General features: G+C 39.3%; 2 protein-coding genes across 2 annotated transcripts; both read right to left on the reverse strand.

Moving 5' to 3' along the window:
- Positions 1-1,893: 1,893 nt before the first annotated feature.
- LOC122094064 (protein phosphatase 1 regulatory inhibitor subunit PPP1R8 homolog) lies at positions 1,894-5,176 on the reverse strand. Its single transcript, XM_042664700.1, has 3 exons — positions 4,996-5,176; positions 3,839-4,446; positions 1,894-3,083 (listed from the first exon to the last, which is right to left on the reverse strand). Exons 2-3 carry the CDS (start codon positions 4,297-4,299, stop codon positions 2,252-2,254), a joined length of 1,293 nt encoding a protein of 430 aa, XP_042520634.1. The 5' UTR covers positions 4,300-4,446; positions 4,996-5,176; the 3' UTR covers positions 1,894-2,251.
- A 2,495-nt stretch (positions 5,177-7,671) lies between these two features.
- On the reverse strand, positions 7,672-13,980 carry LOC122094334 (C2 and GRAM domain-containing protein At1g03370). Its single transcript, XM_042665100.1, has 9 exons — positions 13,572-13,980; positions 12,069-13,301; positions 11,356-11,538; positions 10,879-11,162; positions 10,678-10,794; positions 10,165-10,427; positions 9,214-9,382; positions 8,573-8,845; positions 7,672-8,402 (listed from the first exon to the last, which is right to left on the reverse strand). Exons 1-9 carry the CDS (start codon positions 13,918-13,920, stop codon positions 8,184-8,186), a joined length of 3,090 nt encoding a protein of 1,029 aa, XP_042521034.1. The 5' UTR covers positions 13,921-13,980; the 3' UTR covers positions 7,672-8,183.
- Positions 13,981-14,210: the final 230 nt, after the last annotated feature.

Consider the following 14,210-nt stretch of genomic DNA (forward strand, 5'->3'; position numbering starts at 1 on the left):
TCACAGTGAGATGAGATCTGTTTCACTATCAATGGAGAATAGGATTACAACCACTTGTCCTCACATAGCTCTTAGATTATAGAGAATGAACCATCGGTACAAATTTGTAGCAAACCTACATAGGCACACATTATCAAAATACTTGGGCCTCAAAGCCTTGGGCTCTTTAGGCCCTACGACCTTTTCATGGCCCTTCAGAATCAGCCCACACATGCAAGCAACGGAATACAAGACTTCATACCCCCAACAAGCAAAGGGATGCAACTAGTTTAAGGACTCAATGCTGGACACTACTACTATTATCATTCCATGCCAATACTAAAGCAAAACTCTTTTTCTCACCACATAAATCACCAATTAAAGCTGACGACAAAACTAGGAAAAACAATGTCTGCTGGGACAAAATCCATAGATCCTCAGGATTATGACTTTAAAACGCATTGACTTTGAAAGGGGTGCTAGAGTTTATCAACTAGCACAGTTTCTTCCCCTAATTGATGTGGGACTGAAGAGATATTCCCCTCAATTCCTCTCCTATTTCTTGTTCAGCCTTTGGGGCTCAATAGAACTGAACTTTTTCTTTGGCATAACAGCTGGAACTATCTTGGGGGACTTGGACTTGAACCTGGCTCATATGAGAAGCACTATGGAAGTATTCAAGGAGAAGGATCTGAATCTCCTTTCTACACATCTTCTCCACTGTGGCCTTATATGGTGTTAAAGTGACTAATGTCATTTGTAGCATCTCATATCAAGCCACAATATTGTTTGCTTTGACCCTTGGGCTTTAGAGGACAATATCTTATCATGATTAAGGGGTGAGACGTCCACTAGCTGTCTATACGTTTGAAAAAACAAAAGAAGACTGGGTAGGAATTCATATCGAAAATCTGTTTGATTTGTTGAGTTTGAGAGTCATGCTGATGCAGAGGCACTTAGTCCAGTTGTTAGTTCTTCAAGAAAGAAGATGCCAAACCAGGCGCTCTTCTCATACGTAATACCATTTTACCAATGTAGAAGTAAACCGAACCCAGGCAGGGAAACAGTAAAGGGATTTTTAGCAGACCATGTAGTGAAGCCACCTGCTTATATCAAATGAGAGGAGATATGAAGGTTAAAACCAAGGAGAAAGACCGCAAACTGCACCCCAACCTGGAACATTTCGGCTGCGTTGTTCCATCTTTATGCCACAAGGTCTGATTATTGGGTCATTTTGATTGTCGATCAGATAGATTTGGCTGCCATCTCAAATGAACGACCAATCACTTATGAAGTTTCAACCCTCCCCTCTGCCCCCCTTCCGTGGATCAATTCCTCCTGCGAAAATCATTCTCGTACGGGACTGATCCACACAGATGAAATCCACCCAAGGATAAACCCTGTAGTGGATTTCATCTTTGTAGATCAGACCGTATGAGAATCACCCGATCCACACTCCCTGCCCCCTTCTCTTTCTAATAAATAACATATAACAACAGAACAAGCATTTGAAGGCCATAATCCATCAAGCGCCATCTGATCCTCCTGCTAGTCGGCAAAGCAGTTAGTAGATCACTAGATCGCACCTCCACCTAAATGCAATGTTCTAGGCCAAAACAAAGATTCAAAGAAAAAAGGACGAGCAAAAAGTAACCAAACCTGCATCTCCCATAATCAAGTGACACCAACCCTGAGGAGAGATCTCCAACACATACCATTCCCTTGCAACAAAGGGCCCTTGCTGCCCCAACATTATGTTTTTTGGTGGGGGAGGGGGGGGGTGATTTGGGGAAGGGCTTTTGTTCTCAAGGATCGACTGTTTCAAACAATTTCAAAATTATTAACCTTTTCAAAACCAAGAGATTTTAGATTAGGCTTGAACATGAGAAAATCAATCATTGGATGATGTGGATATAACTGGAAACATCAGAATGTCAGCAAATCTTTATGATATCCAACAAGAAGCATAAGAACATGCACCATTAAACAGCATTAAAATTGACAACTCTGCACTACGGTCACCCATCCATAAACAATTTCCCATGATTTATTTACTTCGTGTTTCTCCCTTTTGCCATTTTTTTCTTCCATGGGGAACATGGGATTGAACCCACAAACTCACATTCAATGAGTACATGTCCATCCCCTCAATGGTGCTTGAATTTTGACTCATAAGGAATTACAACAAAATTTCCCTTGTACAAATGAAACTACAATGCATTCATTTCTCTCAGTCCAAGCACATCATCAAATCATCGGAGGCTCCTTGCATTTAGTCCTCCAAATCCCCAAATAAATCATCGTCATCATCATACCCGGAGTTGCCATCTGCTTTTCCACTCGAGTTGCCAAGAGGTTTTCCTTCACTATCCTTAGAAACACCAGGTCGCTCATCACCGCTAGAAGCATATGCCCAAGATGAACCCACTTTCCCAGAGAATGATTCTCCATAAAGGTCATTATAAATCCCACCAGTCTTTGGAGAGGCTTTGACCTTATTCAAAACTTGTTGCAGTTTATCAGTCACCCCTTTTCGGGTGTTGCCATCTCCTCCTGGTGAGACATGCTCCTTTCCTTTAGGTACAACAGTGATCTGCACAAGGGACTCATACTTCCCGACAAGACTGCCTTCTTTCACACCAACTGGACCAGGCTCAGTTTCAACATCAGCACCATCTGAAATCCCCACCACTTCAACCAACTCTCCCCCAACTTGATCTCTGAAGGCCACTCTTGTTTTCCTTATTCTTTTGGACGCTCTCTCCAAAAATCTGTCATCATTGTTCACACTCAATGAACTCCCTGAATTATCAGCAGTCTTGGACAATAAATCTGATTTTGCCAAGCCATAGCGATTAAGAATTGTGTTATATGCCAAAACAGCTTCTTCATCAGATGGATCTGGAGGAGGTGGTAGATTAATTTCTGTTGGTAGTGGAGGGGGAGGAAAAAGAGCTGCATTGTCCTTTCTCAATATGTAACTTCTCGTTGATGCAGCAAACCGCAAAGACTGTCCAACTTCAAGCTCAACTGGGTTATCCTTGCTTAATCTCTCATTTGCAACAAATGTACCATGAGCAGAACCCAAATCGATGACATATACGCTGCAAGAGAACATTTAAAGGAGTAAGAACCTAAAAACTCGCACATTTGAAAGAGAATCCTCCCAGAGAACTGAAGGCAATCAGCATAACACATTGGTTATGCCAAAAAATATAGGTTGATGCTGCTAGACACAATAAACAAAAAATGAGGCACACTGAACCTTTACCATGCACACAGACTGCCTCCCAGAGTTTTTCTCTCAGATAAAACTCAGCCTGAAACCACTGAATGCAAATTGCATAATACTAACTCAGTAAACTACATCCCTCGCTTCATATGGTTCAAATAGCCCAATAGTTTTTTGATTGTTGCTTCAGTTATATATTGGTGAGTAAATGGAACTCAAGCAATTAAGCTTGCACTAATCAAAATGCCTCTCCTTTTTAAAAAAAAATACAACATCATAAACCAATTAACTAGTTGACACATATTGACGTATGGATTCTGGAGCAACAGAAGGTCAAGTAGAATATTCAAGTAGCCATCATTTCGTGAAAGCAACAATATCATTTTTCTCAGTTTCTTCTTCCAGCTGAGGTCCATGTAAGGCAGATCAATGAAATAAACAGGTAGAATAAGTCAGCAGGCCACATGCATAATTTATTATGGCACAGATAAGCTTGTTATACCCTTGAAATTTCAAGAATCCGTAATTCGCAATCTGCGCTAAACAATACACATGTTATAGAATTGAAGAAAATAGTCAAGAAACTGAGCAAGGTAAAGGATAAGGCTGATTGATTTTTAGAACTACCTCCCATTCTTGTGAGGAACAACAGCGGCATGTTGGCGTGAAACAGATTGATGGTCAAGCACAAAATCACACATGGGAAACTGCCTTCCAAATATATGCCTCCGTTTGTCTAGATTAATTCGATCAAGAACTTCTCCATCCTTTAAAACCTCAAGATAATAAACGCCTGGTCGGGGCTCTATCGCCCAATCAGGAGGCTGCCATGTTGACTGTCCCCCTCCAACCTGAGTCGTTTGCTGAGCTGGGACAACTGATGTTGCTTCATGTACCAAAGGTTTTTGAGGGACATGGTGTTGCTGCTGCTGCTGCAATTGACTCTGCGGATGGAACGGTTGAGACTGAAAGGATGGAGCCTTAGAAGTGGGTTCTGCAGATGCTTTAGAAGCTGCATTAAGGGTCAAAGAGAATGGCTCTACCGTTTGAGCTTTCTTGAATCTATCAAGACCAGCTCTCCCATACATTGTATTTCTTTCAGAAATGTCCTTACACAAAATTCACTGACGCTAAACCTGATACAACATTAAGATGCAGCTCTTCATACCAAAAATATAGTCGACCACCTGGCACTGCACTCATCTCCAACCTACCACAGCACAAGGAATCTCCACCTACCAAAACAAAGCACCAAATCTATAGTATAGAAAAATCCTCACCAGAACAGTAAGATTAAGGTTCAAAGTTCAAATAAACCAACTGAAAGCAAAAAAAACTAATTGGGGGAGTACAGGGGTGGAGGGAAAAAGCAACAGAAGAAGGAATTAGTAATTCAAACACAACCCATCACTAAAACCCAAGAGTAGAAAATTCACCCTAATGTCACCCATATTTTTTGATGACCGAAATCTCTATTCACTAGGCAAGATATAAATCAAAAAAGGAAAAACACTAATGTCTAATTTTAAAACGAATCCTCCGTTCTTATTAATTCTACAGAACCAGAACGATGGAAGCAGACAGATGGAGAAGAAATTAGCTTTTGCAAAAACACATAGTCATGCCAAATAACACAAGATGAAACACAGCCCGCAACGAATCAAAGTGAGTTTTTTTCCCCTTTTTGGGAGAGTTCAAATTATCAGTGACAGTAAGAAAGGAAAAAATGGATCATAGGAAAATAGATATGAAGAAGATAAACGACTTCCAGTTAGAGACTTTACCTGACACATCACAGAAGAGATACCCAATTACTGATTCAAATCTTCTATTTTCGATATCGAAATCCAGAGAGAGAGAGAGAGAGAGAGAGAGAGAGAGAGTCGAAAATCGTTGAAAGCCAGCGGACGGAAGAGGCAAAACGGGAAAAAGCAAAGAGCGATGAGAGAGAGAGAGAGGCTCTGCCTATTGCAAGGGAATCAGTGGTTCTTATAACAGCGCATTTACTAAAATCTCCCCGTCGTTTTATAAATACCATACCAGGCGAATGAATGGTTTGAGTAGGGTTGTCAAAACCTAACCCAAACCGATAAAATCGATTGAAATTGACCGATAAAGTCCGAATCGAATCAAATCGATCCTTACTGGATTAGTTTTGGACTGAGGTATGTTGGGACCGGTTGAGAACCGATCCAAATCGAATCGACCAATAACCAAACTAAAACAAAACCTAACGAAACCAATAAAAAAAATGATTATGAGATTATAAATTGGTGAATTGACCATCCATTTTTCCAAATATTAGTGATAAAATTTTTTTATTGTAAGGGGAATTATTACAAATCATTGAATATTAGGTTATGAATAGAGAAATTAATTTGTAAATTGTAATAATACTCTCATTGATTTCCTTGTTCACTATACAAAACTAGTTGGATAGTTAAATGAATAATTGGGAATAATAGGGTTCATTTTGTGATTTCAATATTAGTTATCTTCTTAATAATTTGTTATTTATTAGTTGCAATATTAGTTCCCTTACAACAATAAATCATGATTTAATTATAATTTTAAAGTGTTTTTTTCATCAAATCTTGTCATTATAAGTTGTGAATATAAGATATCATTATGGTTCAACTGGTATTAACCCGATATTAAAAAACTAAAATAAATCGAAACCAAATCGAACCAAAACCAATAAAAAACCGAAGTTCCTTAATGGATTGGTTTTGGTCTTCCTCATCCTAGACCGAAACTGATTCAAACTGACCGAAACAAAACTGAACCGAACCGACCAATTGACACCCCTAGGTTTGAGGAATCGAATCCATATAGGCTTCAACCTATACCAATTCTTGGTCGGTGCCATATCGATGGATCGAAAAAGATAAAGGATAAAACAGTAAAATTAAATAAATTTATTAAATATAGGGGTATTTCTGTCCGGCCAAACCCGGATTCTATCTTCTCAAACGTTGGATAGAGATTGGGTACATCGCTAGCTTTTGTGGAGCTAGCAGCTCCACCAATTGATACTTTTTTAGAGCATTTTACCCTTTTAACTTACTGGGTTGGTATTGGATTGGTTAGGATCAAGATCGATTTTTTGAGCGACATCGATCTCAATCAGACGATCCTGATCCTTCTAATCTTATTTTTTAAAACCATGTTGGGATGCTAAGATGGGAGATATGGAGGTGTGGGGGGACTTTTCCAAAAGGAGAGGAGAGACAAAGTCACAAACATTGTGCTCGGTAGGGGTGAATATTTGGCCCTGACAGCTCGAACCTGCACTGGCCTGGGCTTGAGTTGAGGCTTAGGCCCAACCCGACCTGAATTTTAACCCTGATTTTTAGATAAGGGATACTCTCTGTTGTAACCAAGCTTATTTGCTCAGAGTATACAATTTACTAACTAACTGAGATAAGGGTTTTATCTATAATTTTCCCTTTTCTCTCTCACTTGTCCTAAATTTCCTTTTTTTCTGCCTTCGACCCTACTAAGGTCAATTAGGACCGGATTAGGTTGACATGAACCTGGAAAGTTGGGAACTAGACATGAGCTTGACAGGGTTGGGTGTTGGGCTTGGTTGAATTTTGAGGACCAAATGTTGACTACTTGGCTTAGGGTTTTAAGAAACCAGTCAGTGTTCAACCATAATTCTGGCACAGCTCTAACGTGCCCAGCCTTCACCCCGAAAGAAAAGAGAAATAAGGTTTTATGTACAAAAACTAAGAGTTCAGAAATTTTGGGCCAATTATGATGGATTTCTCACAGATCTGATCCAGATCGAAATCAGCCGGGACTGATCTGGATCCCAATTCCCTGTCCCCAATCCTATCCCGCCCAGTGTCTTGAACCCTCAAAAATGGAATTCCTATCTTTTGTCAGAGATACAGGAAAGGATAGGCCAGAGTTGGAGCATTAACACAGGATTACAAAGGCTAACCAAATTCTTTAGGGATCACTATCAGATCTCAGATTGGACTCCAGTGATCCTAATACCTCTAAATGTTCATGGCTTTTCAAGTCATTAGCCATGTATGAGTAGAAAATTATTGGGGTTCACACGAAAGTAATCAATCTCACATTGAATGTGGGTAATGCAATGTGAAGAGTTATAAAGAGTTGAGCACCCTCCCCTTAATAGCTAGGTTTTAAGGATGAGTTCTACTACCCAAGTCCCAACAGAAATAGGTATGAGCAGATCAAATAATCCTTGGTGAGAGAGAAAAAGGGAAACTTGGAATACCTATCAACAATCGGAACCCTACCATAAGAACATGATTGCCCCAAGTATCAAGTTTGATGACCACTTCAATAGAATTCCCATCTGTTTCAAATTGAAAAAAAAAAAAAGAATTGGAGTGTGAAAGGGGATTGGATTCTTATCCTAAAAAGTGTTTACCTCCAGAAAACCAAAAATGGATAGTAGAAATGCAACATTAAAGCACTGATAATTTAAAACTAGAGAAAAATATGACATTAAATTCAATAGAAAATAAAATGAACCTTGTGTACAGATATCTACAGTGAAACTACTACTGATACATGTACATTGAGGACAAAGCCTATAATAGAAAACTTCTCTCTCCAATTTCTTGATTAAGATCCTAAGCATGCCACTGGGATTACACTGACTTCATTGTACAGCAACAGAAAAACAAGCCATCGTAATTTCTTATCCAGTCTTCTTAGAACCCATTCAGGGTTCCACTTTTTATATTGACATGGAAAGAAATGAAGAAAGCCCCAGAAGAATCAACCGAGAAGAGCCACCATAATCTGCAGACCATTGAACTTCGAAAGGTCATGCACATCGACTACTCTTCCAAAACAACATAATCAAACTCCCATCAAATGTTCAGTTCCCCAGAGTCAAATTTTCGAATGAATGTGATTCATCACCAAAAAATAGGCTCAGAGACAACTCAACTCCGGTAAAGTTACAAGAAAGTTACAAGAATTATATCTACAGGCATGCACCAGAACCAGCTACTTTCCTGCTATGATATTCGTTAGCCATCATACTGAACATCAACTTCAAGCGATCTTGCAGATTTGATTGAATATTTGTCGTGAGCCTTTTCTGATGTCTGGTGCTTTTCACCCATGCAATGCCAAAGAATACTTTGACCTGACATCCCTTGGATTTCAATGGAAGATCCTCAACTTGATACTTTAAATGAAGCTGCAAATGGAGGAAACATTTAGTTGTCAACCAAGGTTTTTAAGGTGATGCCTGCTGTTATCCAACAACCACTTCCGAGTAGATTTATCCAGTGAATGTGTAACTACATGCCTGCATGTGTGTGTGTGTGTGTGTGCATGCTGAAAGAGAATTAAAGGAGGTGTTCATACATTGAAATAGTCAGCAAGGGGTACTCCTTGAAGGGTCATGGCCTCATCAACAATCCAACCGTTTCTGTCAGGAAGGGCGGATCTTTGCTGGGTACTGGTCACTTCACCACAGTAACTAGAAACATTCTTGTGTAGTTTGTAACAAATTTGCCTTTGGGATACATCAGCCTTCTCCAATTCCCATGGTGTGCAAGAGTAGTTCTGACATCCAACCTTTTCCATCACTTGACAGTCTAAGTCACCACCACTGAACAATTCCATGAAGAAGTTGCTCTGGAAGTTCACCGAAACATTAGAAAGACAATATGAAAGTCAGCTACTGAAAGACACCATTCAAAATGCATGAACTGAAATGGACAAAATCCATGGCAAGACAGGTGATCAATACCACCTTGGCCATACACCTAGAACACAAAAGCCTGCCATTGATGGTTTCTACCTAGATATCATAATCAGTTAATCTACTGAACACTTAATTAGATCAGCTTCTTGACAGCAGAGATCTTCACTAAAGAAACCATCAAATGGGGGATCTTGATGCCAAAAGCAGAAACATAGAAAATAGATGCGTGCAGATAATCCAACTCCATACCCCCCCCCAGCCACACACACTGAAAAATAAAGTGAGAGAGAGAGCTCACAGGAAAAGGATGAACAGAGGAATAAACCTCTAACATGTTGGCATCCTCTAGACCCAAGAAAGATCCACACTCTTCAGTTTGGAGGGTCTTTGTTTCAGATTCTTCTTCAACAATTTGCACCTTCTGCTCAGGACTCAGGGATCTTGCCTTCCATAGTGCCATGATTGTCCTGTTTGAATGCATCGAATGTCATATTTCATTGCAATGATTCAATAAAAAAGCACATTGAAAGGAAATATGTAATTTCATGGTTTCACCCAAGAAAAAAAAAAAAAAAAAAAGGAAAGTTAAAGTGCAGAATCTGTCCAATTTAGCAAGCCTAAACCTCAGCTATACAAAACACCAATCTGATCCAAGGACACTACAGAAATCAATATGGCAGACATGCATATCCAACATGATTCTTAATGGTTTTTAAAGTTTTGACATTTTACATGAATTCTCTCTCATTAGATAATACTCTTGCAGAAAATAATTGATGTAACCAATATCTACACAAATTATAAGAAATTCTCTGTCAGTTCTATTACATGGCTAATGGAATGAAAGTGTTCCCACTAAATTGCCAAATTTTCAATTAATAGGAAAAAAGCACGTCGGTGTGTCCACCTTTTGTTTAGGCATACATGTGCATGCAACAATGTACATTTGTAAGATCTAATCTTCTTCCCAGAACTCAGTTACCTAGTTTTATTCATTTTGAGATGCTCAATATGAATAAACTATCTGCATCTTGCACATGCCACAGAGAGAGAGACAGAGAGATGTTTTTCACTGGGTTTTAATTTCTACCCGGGGATCAACCAATTTTGGTTATAACACCTCTTTTTATTTTTCCCTCTTTAAATTTTCTATAGTACATGGTCACGGTTTATAACCAATTTCCCAAAGTTCAGACTCTTCATTGCTCTTCAAACTTCTCAATTTTAGTAGACTGGACATAAAACATACCTGTGGCCTACAGAAAATGACACAAAAGACTGGAAATGAAACTTCAGCCTGCCTTCCTCGTCTTGTGTCTTTGCACCATGTTTTGCATCCATACCTCTGCCTTGGCGGAGAGTAATTATAATGGCGGGACTGCCCATTGATGTCAATGTGGGAGGAACTACTTGAATGTCTTCTATGTCTTCCCAGAGAAAGAAGAATTTGGTTTTATGTCCAAACATATTTGAATGGTACCCAATTATTCTTGGTGACAGAAAGAGGCGGCCCTGCACAAAAGCAACTAGGACTCGGTGAAAATTAAATAAAAGGAATGATAAACTCTCAGTAAGATTGTAAGAAAACTTAAGTGCAAATGTACAATGTAAAGACAAACAATGGACCATAGGATTCAAATCCCATCTTACTAAATACAGCACAAGCCAGAAGTGAAGGGTGTCATAAAAATTTCATGATCTCTAACGATCAGAAAATGGCAAACATCCCATAATATAACTTGAACATTAAACATAACAGCACCTGCAGTGGCATTTTGCGCTTCAAATGACAAGTAAAATCATTGATGAGAAATTCCTCTGGTGGAAGTCCGAACAATTTTTGGAATGCTGAATTCGTTTGAGGAGATCGCAAATTTATCTGCAATTGTTTCTAATTGTTAATAACGAGCACATAAGCAAGAAATTGTAAGAAAAGATATCCCAGGCAAGAACAACCATGCACCTTTTTCCCGACCTCCTTCTCCATCTTTGTTAAATATTCTTGAACGGCATTGCCGCCTTTTGTATTGTTCAACAAAATTCTTAGGTGCAATTTAGATTGGCAAGCTTGAGCCAATTTTCCTTCAAGAGGAATCCAGACATCCGCCAAATCTGATAAATTAGATTTTACAAAATTGATTTCCACATGTCCAAGAGATACAGCTTCATCAAAGGGTCCATCAAAATCAAAAACTTCTACATCCAGCACAGATGGAGGCTCATCCATTGCATCAAATTCATATATCTCTGCAGGTCCAACAGCGTATTGACCATAAATGAATACAGGGAACACTAGAATAGCATATCAGGTCCAGCCTACAGAAAATATTGGTCTAATTGAACCAGGACTACACAATGGCCGCTAATAATTATGTGCAAAGTAACAGCTCCATAAAGCACATTGATGATAAAAGAAAAGCCACAGAAGAAGATAGCTTACCATTCCACAGGGGATCAAGTTTCTGGAACTTGATTGAGCTGGTTCTTGTTTTTCCATTGCATGTGAAGACCACATATGGGTCTGAGAACCCGCTTGAGTCCACAGCTGCTAAGTTCTGTCCTTCAATCAAGACAACAGTTAGCAACCAACCATCCCCTTGCGCCTTGACACCATGATCACTGCCTGAAATTATCAACATTAAAGAAAATTTTCTTAACTAGGGCATCGGTGATTCAGGCTACAAAACAAAGATGAGAACAGTAAATTTTAGCAGTTAATCGCAGCAAAGAGATCGCTAAACAGACTGGTTCCCAGTAAGGAGAAAACAACAAACATACAAAAAAGATGCAAGAGAAGCCTGCAGAAAAGTAATAGAATAAAATAATACAAGGAAAACAAGGGGAAAACATGTTAAATGAGTGACAACTGCGCAGTAAGCTTAATTTGCTGAAAGACAACAGGTCCAGCTTCTAGTTTCATCTAAAAACTAACAAAAGATACACCAAAGGCCAGAAGCTTATGGCATAATTTGAAACTATACATTGTAACTGCAGTGTACAATGATCAGAGATTTCCTAAAAAAATTATTAAAATGCTATTTAAGTTACTACAAAGCTTTCCATAGGACAAAACGGCCTGTAAGGATTCCAACTTCAAAAGAAATTTAGAATTAGCACTAGTAAGGTTAAGGAATCTTCTCAATTGAATTTTACCTTTTTGTCCTCTGGCCTGGATGAAACGTGCTATCAATTCAAAAACCCGCTTGCCCTGAAGAACCAGAATCCCACAGACTATCACTTCACCAATTGAGTCTGGCAAGTCTAGTCCATTAAACTCAAGCCCTTGGACTGTATTAGGCACAGATAGCAATATGTGAGCTAGTACATACAAGCCCATAAAAATTGTTGATATTACAGTGAAATTGGCAAAATATTGAATTGCAAGCTTCCAATCCGACTGTGGTTGCACTTGCAAATCAGCCAAAACCTCATCCTTTTTGGAAACCAGGTCTGTCATCTCAACTGGCTTAATATTCTGAGATAATAAATCTGCAAATTGATCGTAGCAGTCCTTAAGACCTTGTCGTGCTCCACCTTCTATCATGCCTTTCATCATAGTGCTCTGCAAAAAATTCATGCGCCAGGAAATTACCAACCTTGATGTTTGTTCTCCTGAAGAAAGCTCAGGTCCAGGTGTTATACAAAAAAGCATATCTATCTTGAAGGTGCTCCCATACATAACGTCTGGCGTGCTCACACTTGCTGAAACTGCAAAAACTTTCCCATTGGCTTTCAAATACATTTGCTCCTCAATGGCTTTCACAGCCTTGACTAATCTAGTTGCAGCCTTTACATACGTAACCACTCTGTTCAAGTTATCACTACCACTTCCAAATTTCCAAGGCCCCTCTTGCAGTTCCGTCGTTCCCTGGAGCTCTGCCAGAGATTTTGTAAAATTTGAATCGGGTGAGAAGAGGAGAGAATTGAGGTCCGGTGGAGCAATGACATAAGATTGATCCAGAAGTGTCCCGCCCGATAAATTGCCCGGAACTTCCCCGCCAGGGTCTCTTTCCATCATGATCCCCATTACTTCTCCAAAATTACTACAAGATGAAGATGATTGATCTTCGAATCTGTCCTCAAGAACAACAGCAGGTTTTGGCACTTCAGGCAAGACTGTTGAATTTGTACCCTTACCAGTCATGAATACCATGTCTCCATTTTTAAGAAAACGTTGAACAAACCGACTAGCAAATGTATATGAAGATGTCTTATCTTCCTTAGCAGAATCAGCTTCTTCAGTTCCCATAGAGTGGCCGCTGGAAGAATGGTTAAGTGATTCGGTAGCTAAATCCGAAGGCTCCTCCGTTTGTGGCGCAAAATCACCTGTACTGGGCAATGCTTGGTAGTTGCTTTGAGATAATGATATGGTCAGAAGAATTTCCCCTGCAAGTAAGCGAAGAACAACATTTTGGGAATATTATACCAGCAAAATGTAGGTCAATTGAAACAGTCTATGACAAGAAGAAGAAATAACGATGCAATTTGATTTGTAATAGCGAACCAGGGAAAGTGGCATTCATCTAGAAAGAAAAAAAAGAGGCTGATTACCGGAAACAAGAAGATAAATTTAATTTAAAAACAGAAGAAGACGACACAGAAACCCAATTAACAGAATGGGGCAAATCCAAAGGCGTAGAAGAACGGATCGCTTACCACAGTCCCTGTTCTTAGATTTCTTATTCTTGGGTTGGATAGAGTACCAGGCAGGGCCAAGAGACTTATTCTCCGCATCGAAGACCTTAGCAACGGGCACTTTCAGCTGCCCCACAAAATCGTCTTTTAAGTACTTATCTTCATCCAAAACAGAGACGATAAGCTCCTCCTTGAGGTCTTCAACCCGAAAACTGAACTCTTCTCCCCAATAAGGATTGAGGTTCTTCTTCACCACCTTAGTCTTGAACCTGTTCTTTCCAAGCTGCAATCGAACGTAAGGATCACTAAGACCATTGAGATCCATTGCAGGTATATTCCGCGCTTCGATCACGCGCACTACAAGCTTCATGACGTGAACTTGAAATCACAGACCGGTTCCCCGGGGAAAGTGGAGGATGGGATCGAAGAACTTTGATGAAAAACAATTGACGAATCAAAGAATTAAAAAAAAAAAAAAAAAAAAAAAAAAATACGTAAGGCAACCCGTTATCTATATACAATATCAATCATCCAAAAAAAAAAAACAATAATAGTTCTTAGTTGTTACAGTTACAACCTAAAAATTAATTTCCCGCAAAATTCGGAGAGAAGAAAACAACAAAAGAAAATGTGAACAGAAATGCCAAAAGGGAACTGAAA

This window comes from Macadamia integrifolia, chromosome 11 (genome assembly GCF_013358625.1).
Source record: "Macadamia integrifolia cultivar HAES 741 chromosome 11, SCU_Mint_v3, whole genome shotgun sequence".
In the NCBI taxonomy this organism is placed as follows: domain Eukaryota; kingdom Viridiplantae; phylum Streptophyta; class Magnoliopsida; order Proteales; family Proteaceae; genus Macadamia; species Macadamia integrifolia.